Raw genomic sequence first — 18,763 nt, 5'->3', positions numbered from 1 at the left:
CAAAGAACAACTATTTTAACTCCAACATAATGGATATTAAATAACAAATCAGTATTAAATTAGGACTTCTTATGTGGGTCCCTGGTAAGTATCACAGAATAGCCTCAAGAGAAACTCCTGGTAAAAAATATGTGAATTTGCAAAAGCTGGCAGCTGTCTGAGCAATAGAGAAAAATGAACAGTGATGGAATAAATGGAATGTAAATCAGGAAAACATGTATGTGCAAATATTGTTCCTTTCTCTACTCAACTGAACTCAAACTTTTACTCCAAATTAGTTGCATTTGACTTAAGGCAGTCTTTTAACTGAGTAAAGGCTGCAAGATTTCCATCCAAACACAGGTGAAGCAAGATGGCGATAGGTACGGGAGTAATTGTGCATTAGCTTTGGGGAATGTCCATGCACTGCAGGCAACTCCTGAACAATCAGTGCAGAGCACTCTGCTCCCCGCACTGCACAGGTTTGAAACATGTGGCTGGAGCATCCCCCTGTCTCTGGCGCTGGAGCCGGCTGGAGCCCCTCTCCTCACATGTTGACCACCTGTACGTGATGCGGGCCAGCCACACTGTGAGGATGTGCCATGCCCTCGCTAGGCGCCTTGGGGTCACGCTGCCTTGCAGGTGAGCTAGCAGCTATCCTGAGGGGCTTGAGCCTGAGGAGATGGTGCCCCATCATTAGGGAGGTGTGGGTGGAGGAGGCGTGTGGTCAGGCTTACCAGTGGGTGTGGGACAGAGGCTGGCCCTGCGGAAACAGGCAGTGCGCCTGGGCTGCCGCAGAACCCTACCTAGTCCAAGCTAGGGCAATGTTTTCTCTGTTTTGATACTCCATATATAAAACACCGTTTCTGCTTTATGAAACCCTCATTTGCTGTCTTTGCAGCTCATTCCTTCTGCACCCATTTTAAAATTTCTTTCCATCCTCCCTCTTTTCTCACTAGCTCTTCTTTTGGTGTTGCTTCTCCCATGGCCCAGCCTCATTTGTACCTGGTCTGACCAGGCTGGCATGCAAAAGGATTAAATCATCATTTGAACCAGATCCAAGGGACATCACTGGGCAATGGAACCTTAAAATAACAATGAAATCAGCCACTTGGTGCTTAGGAAGTCGTTTTTCCTGCATTGCAGATGGGGGGGTGAGTGCTCATACCGTTTACCATCACTCTTCCTCTCTGTGTGAGCTGGCAGGCAGAGGGTGTGCAATGTGCTGCTCGCTGATGAAGAATAAAAGTGTGAGGTACACCTTTTCTTCTCAGTGAGCTGGAAATCCAGGGGCTCTTTTATGTTACATTTGGAACATCTGACTCAGCGGCTGAATATAACCCACCGCCTCCAAACTGCTCTTCCACAGAGAGCATTGCTGGTAATTGGATGGGTGTAGACAGGTTTGAGGAGGGAGGAACCAATGGAGAGATTTTCCATTTCCATGTGGGATGAAGTGTTTTCCAGTAAAGGTTTCTCCCCCTGCTCCCACACAGCTGGGGCCGGAGAAGTCGGTGCTTTGGGGAGCACCAGCCAGTGCCTACTGGAGCTGGGGCTTCAGTCTCAAGGTGAAAGCCATGCAGCATGACCATGCTGCCTGGGAAGGCCAGAAATGTTCTCTGCCTCCAAGAAGTAGCTTAATCACACATGATAAAGGGAGAAAGACTGCTTTTATTTGGGGCAGAGAGATTCACTATGAGACCAACCAATTTTACTTATGATCCCAGGAAGTGAGAAAATCCTTCCAGAGCATCACCACAAACTCCATCACAGATAAAAAACTGGGACTCAGACACAGTACATGTTTTATTAAAAAAATGCATAAAAACTATTGACATGCTTCCCAAAGTTAGAGTGTGTATGTACATCTGCACTTCCCAGGCAGCTGCAGGGAGCATAGCCTTCCACCCTCCCTGCAAACATGTGCACTGCCACAGCTTTTTGTTATACTTTGTTAGGTGTTATCTTTTCACCTGCATTTACAGCATCCCAGCTAAATGAAGAGAAAACCCTGTACTGCCTGGGGTATAAGATGGTGCAGTCTGTATATCAGAAACTGTACTGAACTTCTGAAGACATCTGTAGGACATCATTTTTTAGTAGGAAACCTCACAGAAAGGACCCGTGCCCAAACCCCAGGCTGAAATTTCCCTTCCCTAGGAAGTGTTCACAATAGGGGCTGAAACTGGACCTGAATTTTGTAGTTAGCCCCTGAGCCAACAATAACCAAATATTGGGCACTGAAGCATGGAGTGTTCTGACACCAAGTCTGCAATCTAATTTGACATATTGGTCCCACCTTTGACAACTCAGCAAATTATGACATTTATGGTATTTGCTTCTAAGGAAGAGCAATGTGGAATTTTAGGTCATGTGATACTGCTGAGTTTTCAGGGCACTGGAAATAAAACAAATTAAGATCAAGCAAATATTTAGGATAAATAGAGTAAGATGTAACTGCACCTCCTTGCAAGTGCTGAGAACCACTGCACAAAACAAATGCTGATTTACATTAAAATATTAAATTATTAAAAACCACACAAGCACTTGGCAGTTATAGTGAGTCAGACATGCTGATTGGAAAACAAAACAAAACCCGAAGAGCAAAAACACTAATTTTGCCCTGTATGGAAGGCTGCAGTGATACTAGCCTATGATCTGATGTGGCTTTTACAGCGTGCCTGAAGACCTCCTTAAAGGACAGCCAGTGGTTCTCAAGCTTTTTCATAATGATGACCCCCTCTTTCAAAAGAGATCTCCCAGTGGATCCCTTCCGCCTCAGCACACACACCTTCACAAAACTGATTTCACACCTTCACTACAGCAGCTACAGCACTTGGTTATTTGAAAAAGTAATAGGACAACTAAAGAGAAAGATTAAAGTAATCCTATTTTAAAGCAAATGCTGAATCCTGCTCTCACTGAATTTGATGCAAGTCTACAGGCTGCCATTCTGTGTTTAGGCTGTCTCCTTCCACTCCTGGAGGGCAGCACTTTGCATTAAGCAGCACTGTTTCCCCATTCGGCTGTTAAGTCCCCTCTGCACTGCTTCCTTTCGATCCCTTTGAAGTTGGATCTTGTCTTCACACACGCCAGCTGCTCCTCCTCCCTTCACTTTTTAATGCCAGCTGCAAGTCTGGTCATCAAACAGAAGACAAAGAAATACACAAAAGAAGTACAAGGGTTGAAGAGGGATGCTGGATTTTCCTTGTTTCTAACTTCATCGCTCACCAAAGCATCTGAAGCTCTTAAAAGAGCCCTGGCCCAAGGAAGCAGCGAGTGTCACTGCATGAAAAATGCCAGATGTTCAAATTCACTGCTGGACAGAAGCAGATCCGCAGATCACAGTTTGAGAACCACTGAGGTAGGCAGCAAGTCTAGGCAGTACTGCTGAGTGAACACGAGGGGGATTTTGCCCTGTTGTCTTGAATGACACTGTAAATACCCACTAGTGTTTTCAGAGGTACCAGGCCCAAAGTTATGCAGCCAGGGTCGAAGACAACATCTACAAAAGAGCGAGCACTGACAGAACAGCAGGTGCATTCGGCTCTGCTCCAGCAGTCAGCGAGAAGGAGCAGAGCACAGACTCTGACCACCCGCCTTAGCATCGAACTCCTTTCAGTGGGATGTGACCGACCTGTAATCCTACTGCCCTCGTTCCCTACATCTGAGGGGTTGTGAGGGCAGAGGTCCTTCCGAGCTGTCCACCTCTGCAGCCCACACGCACAGTGAAAGCTGCAGCAGCCGCCTGGGGACTCTGTGCTGCTCAAAGCCATCCCAGACGTGGCGTCAGAGACTCTGGTGCTGCAGCACTGCAGCTGCACACATCCCGTCCCAGGGAAGCGGAGCGTCACTGTTATGTACAGACTAGCAACTTTTCTCTCCTTCTGTCTCCAGCTCATACAGAAGGCTTTTGTTCTCCCCTTCCGCCACATCTGGATGCCTTTCACCCTCGGCATCGTCTCCAAGGCACAGGGGGCTCATGATGTAGCGATAGTCACTAGTGACAGCAGCTGCTGCCCCAGCCACGCTCTCCTCACTGTCCACATCCCCAAAGGAGGCGTGCAGGGCCGGGTCACTCGCAGGGGCCTCTTTGTCCTTCCCAATGTTGACGTAGAGAGGATCTTGACTGGAAGAGAGTGTGGACATCCTCCCCCGAATCATTTCCAGCTGGGACCGGAGCACCCCAAAGCTTGGGCGTAGCTTGGGCTCAGGATGCCAACATCTGCACATGAGAACGTAGCTGCAACAGAGAGAGACAAGAGCACTGAGAAAGGCCTCCATCCTGCCGCTACAACACTGTGCTAGCGCACTTCTGTACCCCTTCAGCAGCGTCAGGGAGGAGCAGTGCTACCTACAGACCACCAAAAGCCCTAACTGCAGGGAGACTCACAACTTCGGTAAACAGGCTCTAACCTTTTCTTCCTTCAGGGCAGAGGGTGGGCTGAGCACAGAAAATGAAGGCTGTCAAAAATTCTAGTTTTGGCATGTATATAGTTGCTTGGAATTTGCAGTGCTTGTTTTTTAAAATTAGGTTGTATATGTCGCTGAGGTATTACAGACATTTAGAGACATGCAATATTTTTGCAGTGACAATTGAAAAGCACAGTCACTTTCCCCAAAACTTACTGGCTTTGGGCTTGCCCAGGAGACAGCTTCCTTCAGAAGCATTCTCATTTTGTTCAAAATAATAATTTAGAAGGTATCAAAATATCAAAAAACCCTGTCAAAGGATGCTGAACTTTTTGGAAAAAAATTATTCCATTGTCTGTGGAGAGCTTGAATAGGACTGTGAGTATAACACCAGCTAGTAATAGTTTTTGAATTTATTCATGAGAAAAGTCCCAGTTTATAACCTCTGCTGCGGTGGAAGCTGTCATTGCAAATGCTGCAGAGACCCAGTTATAGGAGGTGCAAGTTATTTCTAGAACCTTCTTTTTCAAAATGTGTTAACTTGGGGCCCTAGGCATAATGCCACTATTGCTGGATGACAGCGCGCCAGCGCGACTGGGAAACGGCACAATGAACATGTGTAAAGGGCTGCAATGGGGCTGACAGCGACTTCACTGCTGGATGAGATATGCTAAAATGGCCCTTCTACTACAGAAGCACCACCTCGATGCAGAAAACTTGCTTGGTACTGTTGTAGGCTGTCGTCACAGCTGTGTTACATGGGCAACGTTTCTCCTGAGGGCAAATGCCAGCTGGAAGCTGCGGTCACTGCAGCTCTCACTGACCAAATGCCAGTGTGAGAAGTCACTGGTTCAGACAGCACGTGCTGGGGAAGGGGGCTAGGAGCTCGGCTCCTCCGATCGCCACCCTCACGGGCGACATATCAGCACCCAGCTGAGCGCCTGCGCTCTGCCGGCCTCCAGCCAGGCTGGCCTCCCTCCAGGGCTCGTTTTGCTGGAGCCCTGCCAGGCCTATTGTCCTCCTCTCTGTGCATCATCCTCAAAACTGGCAGCTGCTTTCCTATTTCTTTATTGTTGCCAGTTCTGCAGGGATCAGGAACAAAGCACAATCTCACAGTGCTGGCATTGAAAAGCTCTACAGACAAACAAACCTCAGTTAGACTTGTAAACAGAAAAAATCTGATATGGCCTTTGCTGGGAAATAAAGCATTTCACGATGGCTTTTATTTTACTTTTATGTCCCTTGCCTGATATCAGCTTTACGAGTCTGTTTTTGATCTCACATTAGTTTTACAGAAAGCTTCAATGCTTCTCTCGTCTTAATCCTGACCTACAACCCTCAAAAGTGGTAGAAATAACTCAAAACACTCTGCATAAAATATAAACTTTCTACTCTGCAGGACCACAGTAAATAAGCTCTTTAACCCTCACTGCCAACAACAGAAATTTAGTCGAGGGAAAAGGTAGAGAACTGGGAGTGGCTATACTGAATCAGCCCAAAAGCCCATCTGCCCCAGTGTCCTGCCTTTGATAGTGGCCAACAGCAGAAGCTTGGGGAAAGCACATAAGGTGAAGGTGAGCATACACAGGGAGATTTTCCTGGCACACCCTCTCAGATCTCAACAATTTGTAGTTTAGGGGTCTCTTGAAATGGAGATTGTTTTTTTTCAGTAGTTTTTGATGTATTTTTCTTCAATGCCTAGTAGCTTTTTGAATCTCGTCTATACTTTTGTCATCTATAACATCCCATGGCCATAGACTCCACAACTTGGAGTCAAAGCTACTCACAGTAGTTGAGATACAGACACAGAATTTAAGCAGTGGTATATATTGATATTTTCATTTAAGTTTGGGAATAGTTAAAATGAACTGCTGAGAAGACAAAAGTGTACAACTTTAATAACAGGAGTACAGATTATTCCCTCATGTAGAAAGCAAAAGGAGAAAGGAAACCACATAAAATATTCCACCATCATAGCAGGAGAAAGGGGGGAAAAGGGAGCTTTCCATGTGTCCCTTTTATAAACAAGGAATAGCTTGAAAAGGCCTCTAAAGCCAGTGTAAAGGCAGTCAATACAGTTTAGGCATCTATTTCAACCCTATGGGTGTGCTCTAGGAATCTTATTCCAGCCACAAGCCTTGGAGCAATGGTTCCTGAGCACACATTTTGCATAATCTGCTGGCAAAGAGCACATCCTCAGCTGCAGGAAGGCAGGAGTGTGGGCCTGGCTATTCAGAGGCCACAGAGGCTGCAGCATGTGGCTGCCTGCTCCCCAGGTGGCTGTCCGAAACCTTCCTGCAAGTCTGAAAATGTCTGAAACCAATATCCAAAGATTGTCGTGGTTTTGTTTCCACCTGTAATTTAAGGTGGGACACTGATCCACAGAGCTTTAGATCCTCGTGTGTCCCTTCCTTCTCTTTTATCCTGCTATTTTTGGTGAGATTAGCAGATGTGATCTTGAAAAACAAACCCAGCTCTGAAAGACACATGCCAGCCACTGGCTCTGCAATTTACTTTCCTCATCATCTCGCGAGATTGTTTGTCCATTCAGCCTTTGGGATGTGCCACAAAACTCATCTCTTTTCTTAGATGCTGGCCTGAGACAGGTAGGGAGCAGTGAGTTTCTGGAAACGCAGTTATAGTTTCCACAAAGCCAAGAGCCTCTAATGTTGATACTGTTCATGCTCTTGAGCCAAGTTAGCTGCTCGTGTAGCTACCACTGGTTCCAGGGAGCTCTGTCAACAGACAATATTTGGTAGCTAACCCAGTGACTTCTAGTGAATGCCTCTGTGTACTGGAAAGTGGATAGATTCAGATCAGAGCCCCAGCCAGCTGCTCCTGTTTCCTTCCAGTAAGCCAAACTTCTCAGGGAATCAAATGTCAGCAAAGAGAGGAAGTACTCACACATCCTCCAGGCACTCCGGTGGCTGCTTCAGCCTGTTCCCACTGATGAGGTAGTTGTAGATTTCTGCATTCTCAATGCCAGCATAAGGGGTTTGCCCTCGGGTCACAATCTCCCACATGGTCACCCCGAACGCCCACTGAAAGGGAACAGCAAACAGAGCTAGCGAACAGACAGTTCCCTGCTTGCTGGGGTAGGGTTTCGGTATGCTCAGCGTGGGCCAGACTGTGACTCTCACACAGTTCAAGCATGCCTCTCAGCCTGGGGTAAGGTCACATGAGCAACAGTGGGGCTCTGCTAGTGCAAGGACTATCCAAACTCCAGCTAGAAAACAAAAAGAAAAGACGCAGATCTTGCTGATGCTGACACATTATTTCAGGAGACAGCTGAAGGCCCTGCCCAGAGCAATCCTGCAGTGGAGCAGGGGGGCCTCTTAGAGTTACTGCTGTCTCCCACCTGCAAACCTCTCCCAAGGATCTCCCACTTACTGTTTTTGAAGGTGTGTGGTATCAGTCTTGTGATTTTCAGCTACATGAAGATTTTGCTTTGGAGCTCATAGATCAGATGCTTAATTCACTGAGCCAGATTCTGGGTTGCTGGGAATGTACAGGTACAAATGAAAGCCAAGTTTAGCCAATGAGCAGGGTAAGTAACCACTTTTGGCTCATGTTGATTTTTGCTCTGTGCTGTAACAGTCATACCTGTACATTTACATCTAAACTGCAGTGTTTGTTAGGTGCAAAAAATATGGTTATCTTAAGCAAAACCCTGTTCAGTGTTTGTGATCACCAATCACTAAACACTGTCTACAGTGGTTATGCCAATCACCAGGTGACACTGCAGCTGAGTTACAAGGCCCTCTTGGCTAACTCTTCAGAGACATTGACATGGATGAGCGTGAAGGCAAGTGCAAAGCCATGAAGGACAAAACTAATAGGAAACCAGATTGGAAGACAGTAATGAAGAGGGAAGAAGGTATCAGAAGGGAAAAAAAAAAAAAAAGAGGAAATGAGGAAATTTCAGATGATGGGTTTAGTCTCACTCCCCAAGGGAAATGTTATTGGGAGGAGTATCTAAGCACTGATATACTTGGAGTCTAAGAAGTTCCATCAATGCCCTCTGTAGGATGGAGTACTATTGCTTCACTTGTATGTGAGTGTATGGGTTATGTGCATGTGAGATCAGATCACCTTCAAATTATAATGCAGAAGAGAAAGGAAAAAGAATAAGAATAAGAAGAGATTGTACAAAGAGAGAGGAAAAGGAGGAGGAAAAAGCAGAAGGCAGAAGGAGGGGATGGGGGTAAGCACCAAGGAATGAAGAAGGACTGAAGGACAAGAGGAGCAGGAGAAAGGGGTTCATCTCTTCTGCTATGCATGAACCATGCACAGATATTTTTGGTCCTGAGTTCTGAGAGCAACCATGGCAGAGGTGGGCACTGTGCCTCAAACACAAGGTACCAGGCAAACTCCCTTTCCCATCACCAGGGCCTTTTCCCATTCTCAGTGAATACAGAAGGATTCCTTCACTTCTGCAGGATTACAAACAGACCCCAAACGCACTAGAGCAAAACTTACCACATCACTTTGTGTCGTGTACAGATTATCAGCCAGACTTTCCAGGGCAAGCCACTTCACCGGCAGCTTGGAAGCACAGCCCTGACGGTAGTAATCTCCACTGTAGATTTTCTTAGAAAGCCCAAAGTCTGCCACACTCACATTCATGTTCTCATCCAACCTAAGGAAAAGTTTTAATGACTAAGAAAGGCATTTATTGGCCACCTCAGGGAACAGACTTCATACTCCTAGGTCTCATGAAGGCCCTCCTACTTTTCTCAAAAGGAGATATGATGAAAGAGGTACTCAGCTTCTTCTAAAGGAAGTCTACATATTTTTTAAATATTTAAAAACAGGAAATCAGTTTGGGTTTCTCTGAAGTGCCAAAGCAGGCTAACCGATCCTTTTACATTATGACTAACAGGTTCCTGTCTGTACATCTGGATATTTAAATGCCATTGGAAATATATGTCTCATTCCACATTTTACTGCTTGTCGTGGTTTTCTTCAGAGGCAGAGTTCTATCTGCTATACTGGGCTGTTCCTTACTCCACCCTCAGGTAAGAAGCGGAGAAAAAAAGGATGAAAAAAGAATCTTTCTTCTCTTCAAAGCAGGCAAGGCAATTTGAGGACAAGAGCAGCAGTGTGGGATCACACAATGTACTAACCATGTAATTATTTCAGAAGACATTCTTCACATAAGTCATCCTTCACCTGCTTTCTGGGAAACTCCACATGAAACTCTACATTTCTTACACTGTGATAATGAAGTCCTCAAAATACATACTAGGTATTATGAATACAAATTCCAGGCTATACTGAAAGTTCCTTACTCCTATCACAGCCAAAACCCATTCTCTCCTGTTGGCTACCTTATGATATGGAGCAAATAGCCCCTGCTGACACACAACCAACAGAGTAATTACAAAAACAGATTGCAGTGGACCCTACAGACACATGTACAAACCAGTGCTGGAATAGTTCCCTATAAATAGGGGTGATTTGGAAGCTCAGTGGGGACTTAGGAGTTTCTGCCCCTCCCATGCCTGGCCATGGCTCCCCTCTGCCTACTGTCACTTAGATGCAAGGACTGGCATCCTGGGACAGGATCCCTCCCCGCTTCTGTCCTGCAAAAGGCTTCTCGTGCCTCTCTCAGCCACTGCAATCTTTCTTTTCTCTAAAAGCTCACAGTTCACTTACATGCAGTTCCGAGCTGCAAGGTCCCTGTGTATGAAATTTTTTGAGCTCAGATACTCCATCCCACTGGCAATGTCAATCATGAACTTGAGGAGTGTCTGAACAGGCAAGTTCTGAAAGAAATAACAGTTTAAATTCTGTTCCTGGAAACTCATGGCAAAACTGCAACATTTACTGCTAGCTCACTGAGCAGGGACAGGGTGATACAGAGAGGGGATGGAAAGGAGGAGTTGGTCCTCAAAGTGGGCAGGATTGAGTACAGTCACTTCAACATCATATCCCAACCCCAAATTCCATTGGTGTCAGAATCTGGTCATCTGCCAATGGCTTTGGGAGACCAACCCTGAACTGATCTGAGTATGACCTCTGAAAATCTACAACCTCCCAGAAGGAATTCTACAATAAGGAAGACTTACAAAAGGGTTTTCACCAATTCGTGACATCAGCAGAAAAGCATGAAGGTCTCCATGCTTCATAAAAGGCAGGATCACCATGGGAATTGGGAGCCGACCCTTGGGACGACTTCGTAGACTGACTCCTAATGAGGATACACAGAACAAAGGGTTTTTAGCAAACAGATCAGTCCCAAGGGAAACCTTACAGACTGCTGTGCCTTTCTCTTGAGAATTTGGAGGAACACATGCCTTTTTGGAGGGTAGATTCCATGCTCCAAGTTCCTTTGCATGGCTTCATGCCAGGAGGTATTGAGATATCGTTAATCCAGTTCACCTCAGGGGGAACACTAAGTGCTCAGTGCCTCTCAGCTTCTTATAGGACTGGCTATAAGTGTTTCCAGGAGCACTCCAGATCAGACTACCCCCAACCCCAGGGTCAGCAGAGCAATCTCCACATTCTGGAGATTGTCCAGGTTCCACAGTGCCCCCCATGGATGTCTTGCTTCTTACCCAGTATTTGGGGCAAATCTCCTGTCCCCTTACTTTTTACCAGTCCAGCTCTCCACATTTCACAGTAGTTCAGACATCTCTCAGATAGTCAAACATAGTATTTGCAAGAACCCAAGAAATGGCTTAAACAAGAGAGGTTAATTACAGGTGTTTGAGGAGTGCCGGTGCATGTTGTGAGCACTTACGCACACTCCAACTTCCTCCAGGCCGGGGAGGAGCAACACTGATACACACAGGACTCCAGCCTGCTAAGTGGTTGCTCCCTACAGCACCAGGGGTGACTGCATTAACACTGCTGCTGGCCAGCAATACGTGTGAGCATGTGAGGCTGTGTGGGATCCTGCAGGATGGGAGGTGCTTTTTGGCTCCACAGAGCAGCACTGCTCACTCACCGATCAGTTTAGTAACATGTGGGTGGTCAAACTCCTTCATGCAAGCAGCCTCTCGCAGGAACTCCTCAATGTCAGTCGAGGTGAAGATATCCGCTGGAAAGAAATGGCAATAACCTCTGTCAGTGGCTCCAAGGGGCATTACAGATAATCATTATCGGAAGTTTGTTCTTTGAGGCATAGCACATCCTTCCAGACCTACAGCTAGATCAGCCAGTTTACAACAAAGCAGAGCCTGACACTTTCTCCTGGGATGGGCAGCAGTAAACATGCATCAGGGACATCTGGTGAACTGATTCTTGGCAGAAAAAAAGACCTGCAGATTAGCAGCTCTTTTCTCAGCAACAACATTCCTTGGAAGCCATGGAAATCATGTGGGTTAAAGATGTAAGAATTAATTAGCTAAAAGAAGCTAAATGATAATGGTAGGGGAGAGGAGACAGCATACAAAATTAAAATGTTGAAACCGACTGGATGGCCTGGAATCCCAGGCTACCATGGTAGACCCCAATTAATCTATGACCAGGATGGCATGAAAGATCAAAGCTTTTACATCTCTAAGCATGACTGATTCTTCTAACGTGCAAAAGCTAAGATTTCTTAAGTACCTGCAGTTCTGGAGAGCTTGGACAAAATTCAGCAGTGACATAAACCAGCATAAATCTGGAGTAAATTATTTCTCATTGCTATTGCTCCAGACTTATGGAAGTATATCAATATAATCAAGAACTACCCCAGGGGGCTACTTCCCCTGCTACTGAATTTAGTGGAAGTCCTCCAGTCCTGCTGCAAGATCAGACTCAGACTTACAGGCGAATATTCACTTTATCTGCTTTAGGCAAGTAATTTAAGTATGATTCAGAAGACAAAAGTAAATTCCCTTCTTACAGTCAACAGAGAAAGGAAGATACCTCTGGAGGGCGATACAGAGTTCCCAAGTTAGATGCCTGAAGGTAGACAGTTTGACTACCCACCAAGGGGCTGGCAAACTGATCAGAATTATTGTTGAAATTGGAGAAAATGATGCAGCTTACAGTAATGTGGTATTAGCGTATTTAGAACAAACTTTTATTCTGTGGGGGCCAGAGTCAGATCTAGAGATAAGCAAGTGTGACTCTGCTTTATGTCAGGCACAGTTAATTTTGGTTCTGTGGGCAATAGAGGCAAAGTAACATAGGTTAACACATATATATATATGCACATATTTGCTTTGACTTACAGCTGTCTATTAATTATTCTTCCTGTTACAGACTTCTGCCTAATGAACATGTTCGTTGCCTTTGTTACGTACACTCACCAAATGACGAATCAGATGGGAGTTAGATTACTTTGTCACCTACGCCTAATTGATACAAGTTTGTTTATCAGTGCATTCAGCCCACCACTCTTCTGTTTATTCTAAGATATATGCTTGAAAGAATACGGTCCTTCGTTGCTGAATTACTAGGGCTAAGCAGATCTGGCTGAGCTGCCTACAGCATAGGAATGTAGTGTTACGCTGAATCAAGCAACTGAATAAGATCGTCTGTGCACAGAAACAGCTGTGGCTATAACTTGCTTTTGGTTACATTCCCCATGTGGTAGGTGCTGTACAACCAACTAAGGTGGTACAGACTCTCCCCTGAAAAGCTTACATGATTAAAAGACTGATGTGAAAGGGATGGGACAGAGAACATAGGTGAAGTGGCTGGGTGGGAAGCACAGAGAAGAGTAAGGAAGAACATCAGGGGATGTCTGCTGGAGAACAGGACAGATAGTGTTTAATCTTTCCAAGCTCTTTCCTCTTACGCACTTCAGGTAGCCCTGCTCCCACTTACCTTTCAGCATCTTCACTGCCACTTTCTGGAAAGAGCCATCATCTAGCTTCAGTAACGCCTCTCGAACTGACCCAAATTCCCCTGTGAAATGATCAGAGCAGGCAGTGAGGGAAGCGTTTCTAGTGAAGAAAGTATGATTCACAGCAGGTTCACTACAGGGGTCACTGAGAAAGAAGCTAAACAACCATGAGAAATGCATCTTCCAGCTCCATTTTTTATTCTGCAGTTCCAGCCAGCAGCTATCAGCATATGTGTGCCTAGAAGAGGTAGCACAACCAACAGACAGAGGCCACTGTGCTGGCAGTCCAGAAAGCAAAGGAGAACAAGAGAGAGAGAAAGCAAGGCTCTGCCAGCTGGAGATGCAGAGTCAGAGCATGAGCTGGGATCCCAGGCAGACATTCCTAGGGAAGCTATATTGTGAGGGATGCAGCTGAGTGAGGCCCTGGTCAGAAAGGGGGCTATTAGATGGAGCAGTGAGTGGGTTTGTTGGCTGAAGAAGTTCTCAGCACTTGGAGCTGTTGGAGATGGCAGCTGTCAGAGCTGACAGTCCAGGAATGGTGCCAGGATTCAATCAACTGAGACACAGTCGGCCTTAGCTCTCTAAATTCAAGGAATGACTTCCATGACTTCCATGACTCACTACTGACCAGACAATAGACAAAACACTTACCTGTGTGTGAGTGGTATGTTAATTCACTGGAGCAAGTGTTTACCCCTCTATGTTCTCTAAGGGAGAAAAGATGAAGTGCAACTGGCCAAACCCTCTTCAAATTATTTTAGCCTTATGTGGCTTTATACCACAGCATAACAGCCCCTTTGCATTAGTTTTGACTCTAGATTTTCTCTCTCTAATTTTGTAACTGCTTACTCCATTCAAAATGCACTAGTATGAGGGATTATATGGTACTGAAGAGAAAGAAGCAAAACATGGCACTCATGATACCTACCTCAAAAGCATTATCTTTCCACTAGCTTTTCACCAGTGTCCTTCGCTACAGCATGGCATGTGCTTATTTCACAATAACCATAAGCAGCGGATCAGATCACAAAAGAGGAGAAAGAGAAGGGGCAAAGCCATTTTGTACTGCTTCCATATTGTTGCTCAGTTGTGTCTGAGCCCGAGATAATATAGCCATGCCCTCTTCTAACCTGAGTCCTGACCACAGAGTTGGGGGCATGGAGCTGACAGCACAGAGCAGACCATGCCAGCCAACATCCTCCCATCACAGCTATCCCCCAAGGTGCCACTGCAGTCTATTTCCATTCATTACCTGCCATGGGGCCAGCCCAGAACGGTTGGAGCAGGATCCCAGAAACTGGCCAAGAGCTGACACCGTTTAATTACTTAGCATTGCTAAGCGCTCTGAAACCTCTTCTGCAGGAAGGCCACCTTCCTGCTGTGGAAGAGACTTTCAGGAACATGTTTGTTCTGGGAGGGCTGGAGTGGAAGAATGCTCCCAGTGGAGCAGGGTCAGAGAACTGCACTAAAACAAGTATTACAAAGAAAAAGGAAGCCAAGCACTTCAGCTCCCTTTTGCTTATGACCCCTGACTTATGCTTCTCTCTTAGTTATTGGTTTTATCATTAAATGCTTTCACTTCTTCCCAGAGATGGCCTATAGCTTGAGAAATAGGGAAAGATGATTCAACAATTAGTACATTAGTCTGCAGTTTGGGAAATCTAAATTCAAATCCCTGTTTTCATAGAGAGTACCTGGGCTAACCTTTTAGCTAAAGTTTAGCTAAAGTTAACCTAACTTTACTCTGCCCATCCTCCTGATCTAAAAAACTCAGAGAAATGTTAGTGGCACCTGTGCAGGAAATCCAGCTACCCCAGTAAGAAGAACACCTAAGGGCCTGAACTAATGAGGACAAATGCCAGAAAAATTCTGTACCTGTTCTCAATGGGCCTCTTTAACAGCCCAAAATAAAATCTGGAGCCAAACCATCCCAGATGTTGAGAATATCTGAAACTGAATCAACACATTTTGAGGGCTTGGAGWGTTTGTGGTAGATCATCTCTGTCTCTATATTGTCTCAGGCCATTTGAATGCCTGCTTGTGTAAATGGAAAGAATTCCTTTGATTAAACCTCTGAAAGAAATTCACATACCAGTGAACCAACAGCACTTTGGAAAGCTGAGCATACACTACAGCTCATGACTCTGTAGAGCCACATTATAGGTATGGCTTAGCCAATATCCTCTTAATTACGTTAAACCTTTGAACTGTTTTATCCCAGCAGAAGGGAAAGTACCATTTTAATTGCCATCTACAAGCAGGAGAGAAAAACTGCTTATAATGCTTTGCCCTACTCAGCAGTATTGGTAATACAAGGGGGACTTTTAGTGTAAAGTCTTGTTCAGGTTTTGGTTCTTACCCTTGCCCAACATCCTTCCCAAGGTGAACTGCTGTTCCTGGATTAGGACATCTTTGAGTTTTGTCTTCAGCTCATCACTGATCCCCACACTCTCCACTAGAAAAAAAGGAAAGGAAGGGTCAAATAAGGGATAATTAAATGTTCTATTACAACATCAAGAGCTCCGTTTGACCTTCCCCCTAATCTCCATCTCCAATCCTATTCCCCTAATGCACACAGGAAAACCTGAAAGAGGTTCATTCCCCTCCATGTCCTCTAGCCTCGCCGCAGATAAGAGGCCAATAGCTTTTAATCCCAAGAAAATGTCTCTTTCAGTACCAACAGTCCTGAAAGGGAGATGCTGCCATAACACTAGCCTTAAGCACACCACAAGCAACTAGAATACAGCTGTAAATAACTCTGAGGAGACAGAATCCAAACAGAAGGGATTGGAGGGACACAGGCTCATACAGCTTCATTTAAGTTGACGGAACTGCACCAGTTTTTCAGTGACTGGCCCCCAGATTATTTTAAATACAGTACAAGTCTCACAGTACCTGGCTGAATGGGTAACATATTATCCAACAGCTCATGGTGACTAGATGAAAGGAGAGATCTCTAAACCTAGGAGAACAAAGTCAAAGACAGCGGGAGCATCACCCTAACCCACCATGCAGTACTGCTGTGGAGAGCCATGCCCTCACTGGACCAGGAGACAGAACTGGATCATCGTAACCCTGAACACTCCTGTGACTCAGTCTCCTATCTGAGAAGTTATCAATTCTTGGCCTCCCAGGACTGATCAGTTGGTTCATGCTTGCAGTACTGTTCAGCAGACTGAGTTTAAACTGTACTGCTAATATTATTATAAGGTCATATCCATCTCACTATTACATTGCATTAGAGTCAAGAGTCCCTGTAGTGTGACACTGGGGCAGGGGAGTGCTGAATTTATGCCTTGCACTAAAATATACTATGACAGCAGCTGTAAATGGCAAATGAAATGGTGCTATGTATCTGGTAGGGCAATGGTAATTCTAGCCATTCACCTCTGTCAACCACAGTTCAAATGCAACATGATGGCTTCAGTCTAGGCTGTAATGGATATCCATCCACAAGGCAGTTCAGCCTTATGAGAGGTCACTTTCCAGGGCTAGATACCAGAAGCAGTTAGTACACACTAGCTATGAGAACTTTTAGAAGAATCACACCTACCACCCACCCACAGAGTGCCTGAGTCTCCCTGTGAATTAATCCCATGTTGTTGATCTAAAAACATCAGTTCTAGGCAAAACAGAGACAGCACAGTACATGCATGAACATGGCTTCTCAGGCAGAGTAACTCAAGCCATTTTACTCACATGTTGCTTCAATGAGCTCTGGGCCCTCCCTGTTGAAAGACCTGGCAGCTCTGAAATGAACTGCTGGATCCCCTCTGCCAACCACGCTGCCGAAGGCATGGCTAGAAGGCAAAAAAGACACACAGGGCCATGATGACGTGGGCCATTCACTGCTAAAAGGGTGTGATGGACTATGGATGATTGTTCTCCACTTGCTGTACAAATAATACAGGCTATGTTTTGTTTAAAAGGGTGTAGCTAGTCAGTGGAAAGTGGGAACTGCCTTGCTGGTGTATTCTGGAGGGGATGGGATCCTTCAGAAGCAGGACAATGATTAAAAGACTCCTCTGGGAGTACCTGGGAGAAGCTGCAGGTTGGGGCAGGTTGCAAGAGCTGCATAAGCAGGGAAGCAGCTGCAAGAGGAGGTCAGGGAGACTCTGGAAAGAAGGGGAGCCTTGCTTGCAGCACAGAGCAATCCACAGCTATGCTTCAGAGGTGATGGAAGAAGGAGACTGTCCTGGGGTCCAAAGGACTCTGGGCAGTCAGGGAAGTTACAAGCATTTGCTAGATTGAAAAGCAGCATGGGATAAAGGACACAATGCAGGAGAGCATAGAAAATAAGGCAAGATTCATTTGCAGGTCTTTTTTCATTGAATTGCTTATGCAGCAGTGCTAAGTACTTGAAGAGTTACATTGATCTAATTTATATTTCTGCACTCTAATAAAGCCCAGTCATTAAGGTGACAATTCTTCTACTGCTTTTTGGTCTTCTCAATTTGAAAAAAAAGTAGGGCACTTTCCTGCCAGACTCTAACCCAGGGTCACCCCCCCATATTTGTGAAGAGTTATCCAAAGAAAGGACAAGAAACACTTAATTCACAACATTTCTTGAAAAATAGTGAATCAGAAACCATACTGGAGGAGAAAGTGACGACCTCTCTAACTGCTCCATAGAGAATCTCTCTTACCCAAACCGAGTTTCCTTTCTTCTCTTTCGAAGGAGAATAAGAGCCAGGGCGACAGCTGTGACCAGAGCCGTGAGAATGCCCAATGCCACAGGAACCCAGGATGTCCCATAAGGAGGTTGTCTCTGGCCACCTAGATGGAGGAGAAAACACTAGTCAGGAAGTAGAAGACTGTCAGTGGTAAATAGACTGTACTGGGATATTTCTTCTTTTTGCTTTTCAACAGAAAAGCCATCCTGCTGGATTTGGTGTGCACAGTGGATCATTGTGCACTAGAACGTGGCATAAACAGCTACTCAGCCAACCATCAGAAAACTACCTGTTTAACAGAGCAAAGGCAGAGCAGATGCATCCAGCCATCAGATACTATTCTCAGTTTTGAGCACTAACAAAGTAAATAACACTGCTCCAGATTATATTACTTTACATGAGATCCTAACTTTCAGGTGACCCACTTTCTGGTGGTGTCTCAAGACAAAAACATTACATTTTGCATGCAGGTTTCATTCTGCCCTCTTTGAGGCAGTCAGGGGAGTCTGGACAAGGTGAAAGAGCTACACAGTGCTGCCTGACTCCCACTCAGACAGCATTTTGAAAGACAATAGCTCTTGATGGCAATTTGTTGAAAATATTTACATTTCCCCTCTCACCTCTCCCACAAAGAGAAGCACCCTGTGGAACTTGGTATGGGCTGTAGATTCCCAATGTTGTAGGACCTACCAGAGAGGGACTGATTTTTTAAAAGTCCCCAGAGAGTCAAGAAGAAAATTACCCAACATTCAGGTTCCAATTCCAGTCTAATATCTGCTTCCAAAACATACATATTTTTGACTACAAACTCTCTTCTCTGCAGAAGAAATCAAGATGTTGCCAATCTGAGTAAGCTACCAGGGAAGGAAGATACTACAGCAATGTAGTTTTGAAGAAATAAATGTTATCTATG

At 45.3% G+C, this 18,763-nt stretch overlaps 1 protein-coding gene across 2 annotated transcripts in view; it reads right to left on the bottom strand.

The window, feature by feature from the left end:
- Window positions 1–1,767: 1,767 nt before the first annotated feature.
- TYRO3 (TYRO3 protein tyrosine kinase) overlaps window positions 1,768–18,763 on the bottom strand; it is a 39,935-nt gene continuing 22,939 nt past the window's right edge. The window contains exons 9-18 of one of the 2 annotated variants that reach the window (XM_026061688.1): window positions 17,824–17,953; window positions 16,877–16,977; window positions 15,537–15,632; window positions 13,159–13,239; window positions 11,345–11,437; window positions 10,464–10,585; window positions 10,051–10,160; window positions 8,872–9,031; window positions 7,297–7,433; window positions 1,768–4,222 (exon numbers count right to left, since the gene is read on the bottom strand). In XM_026061688.1, coding sequence (XP_025917473.1) covers window positions 3,847–4,222; window positions 7,297–7,433; window positions 8,872–9,031; window positions 10,051–10,160; window positions 10,464–10,585; window positions 11,345–11,437; window positions 13,159–13,239; window positions 15,537–15,632; window positions 16,877–16,977; window positions 17,824–17,953 — 1,406 coding nt within the window. In that variant the 3' untranslated portion in view covers window positions 1,768–3,846. The remainder of the gene's footprint in view (window positions 4,223–7,296; window positions 7,434–8,871; window positions 9,032–10,050; window positions 10,161–10,463; window positions 10,586–11,344; window positions 11,438–13,158; window positions 13,240–15,536; window positions 15,633–16,876; window positions 16,978–17,823; window positions 17,954–18,763) is intronic. The other variant, XM_026061687.1, reaches the window with a different exon arrangement.

The sequence above is a fragment of the Apteryx rowi genome, unplaced genomic scaffold (genome assembly GCF_003343035.1).
Source record: "Apteryx rowi isolate R43461 unplaced genomic scaffold, aptRow1 scaffold_183, whole genome shotgun sequence".
NCBI lineage: Eukaryota > Metazoa > Chordata > Aves > Apterygiformes > Apterygidae > Apteryx > Apteryx rowi.
Note: the sequence above shows the minus strand (reverse complement) of the source record. Positions and strands in the feature narration are given on the sequence as shown.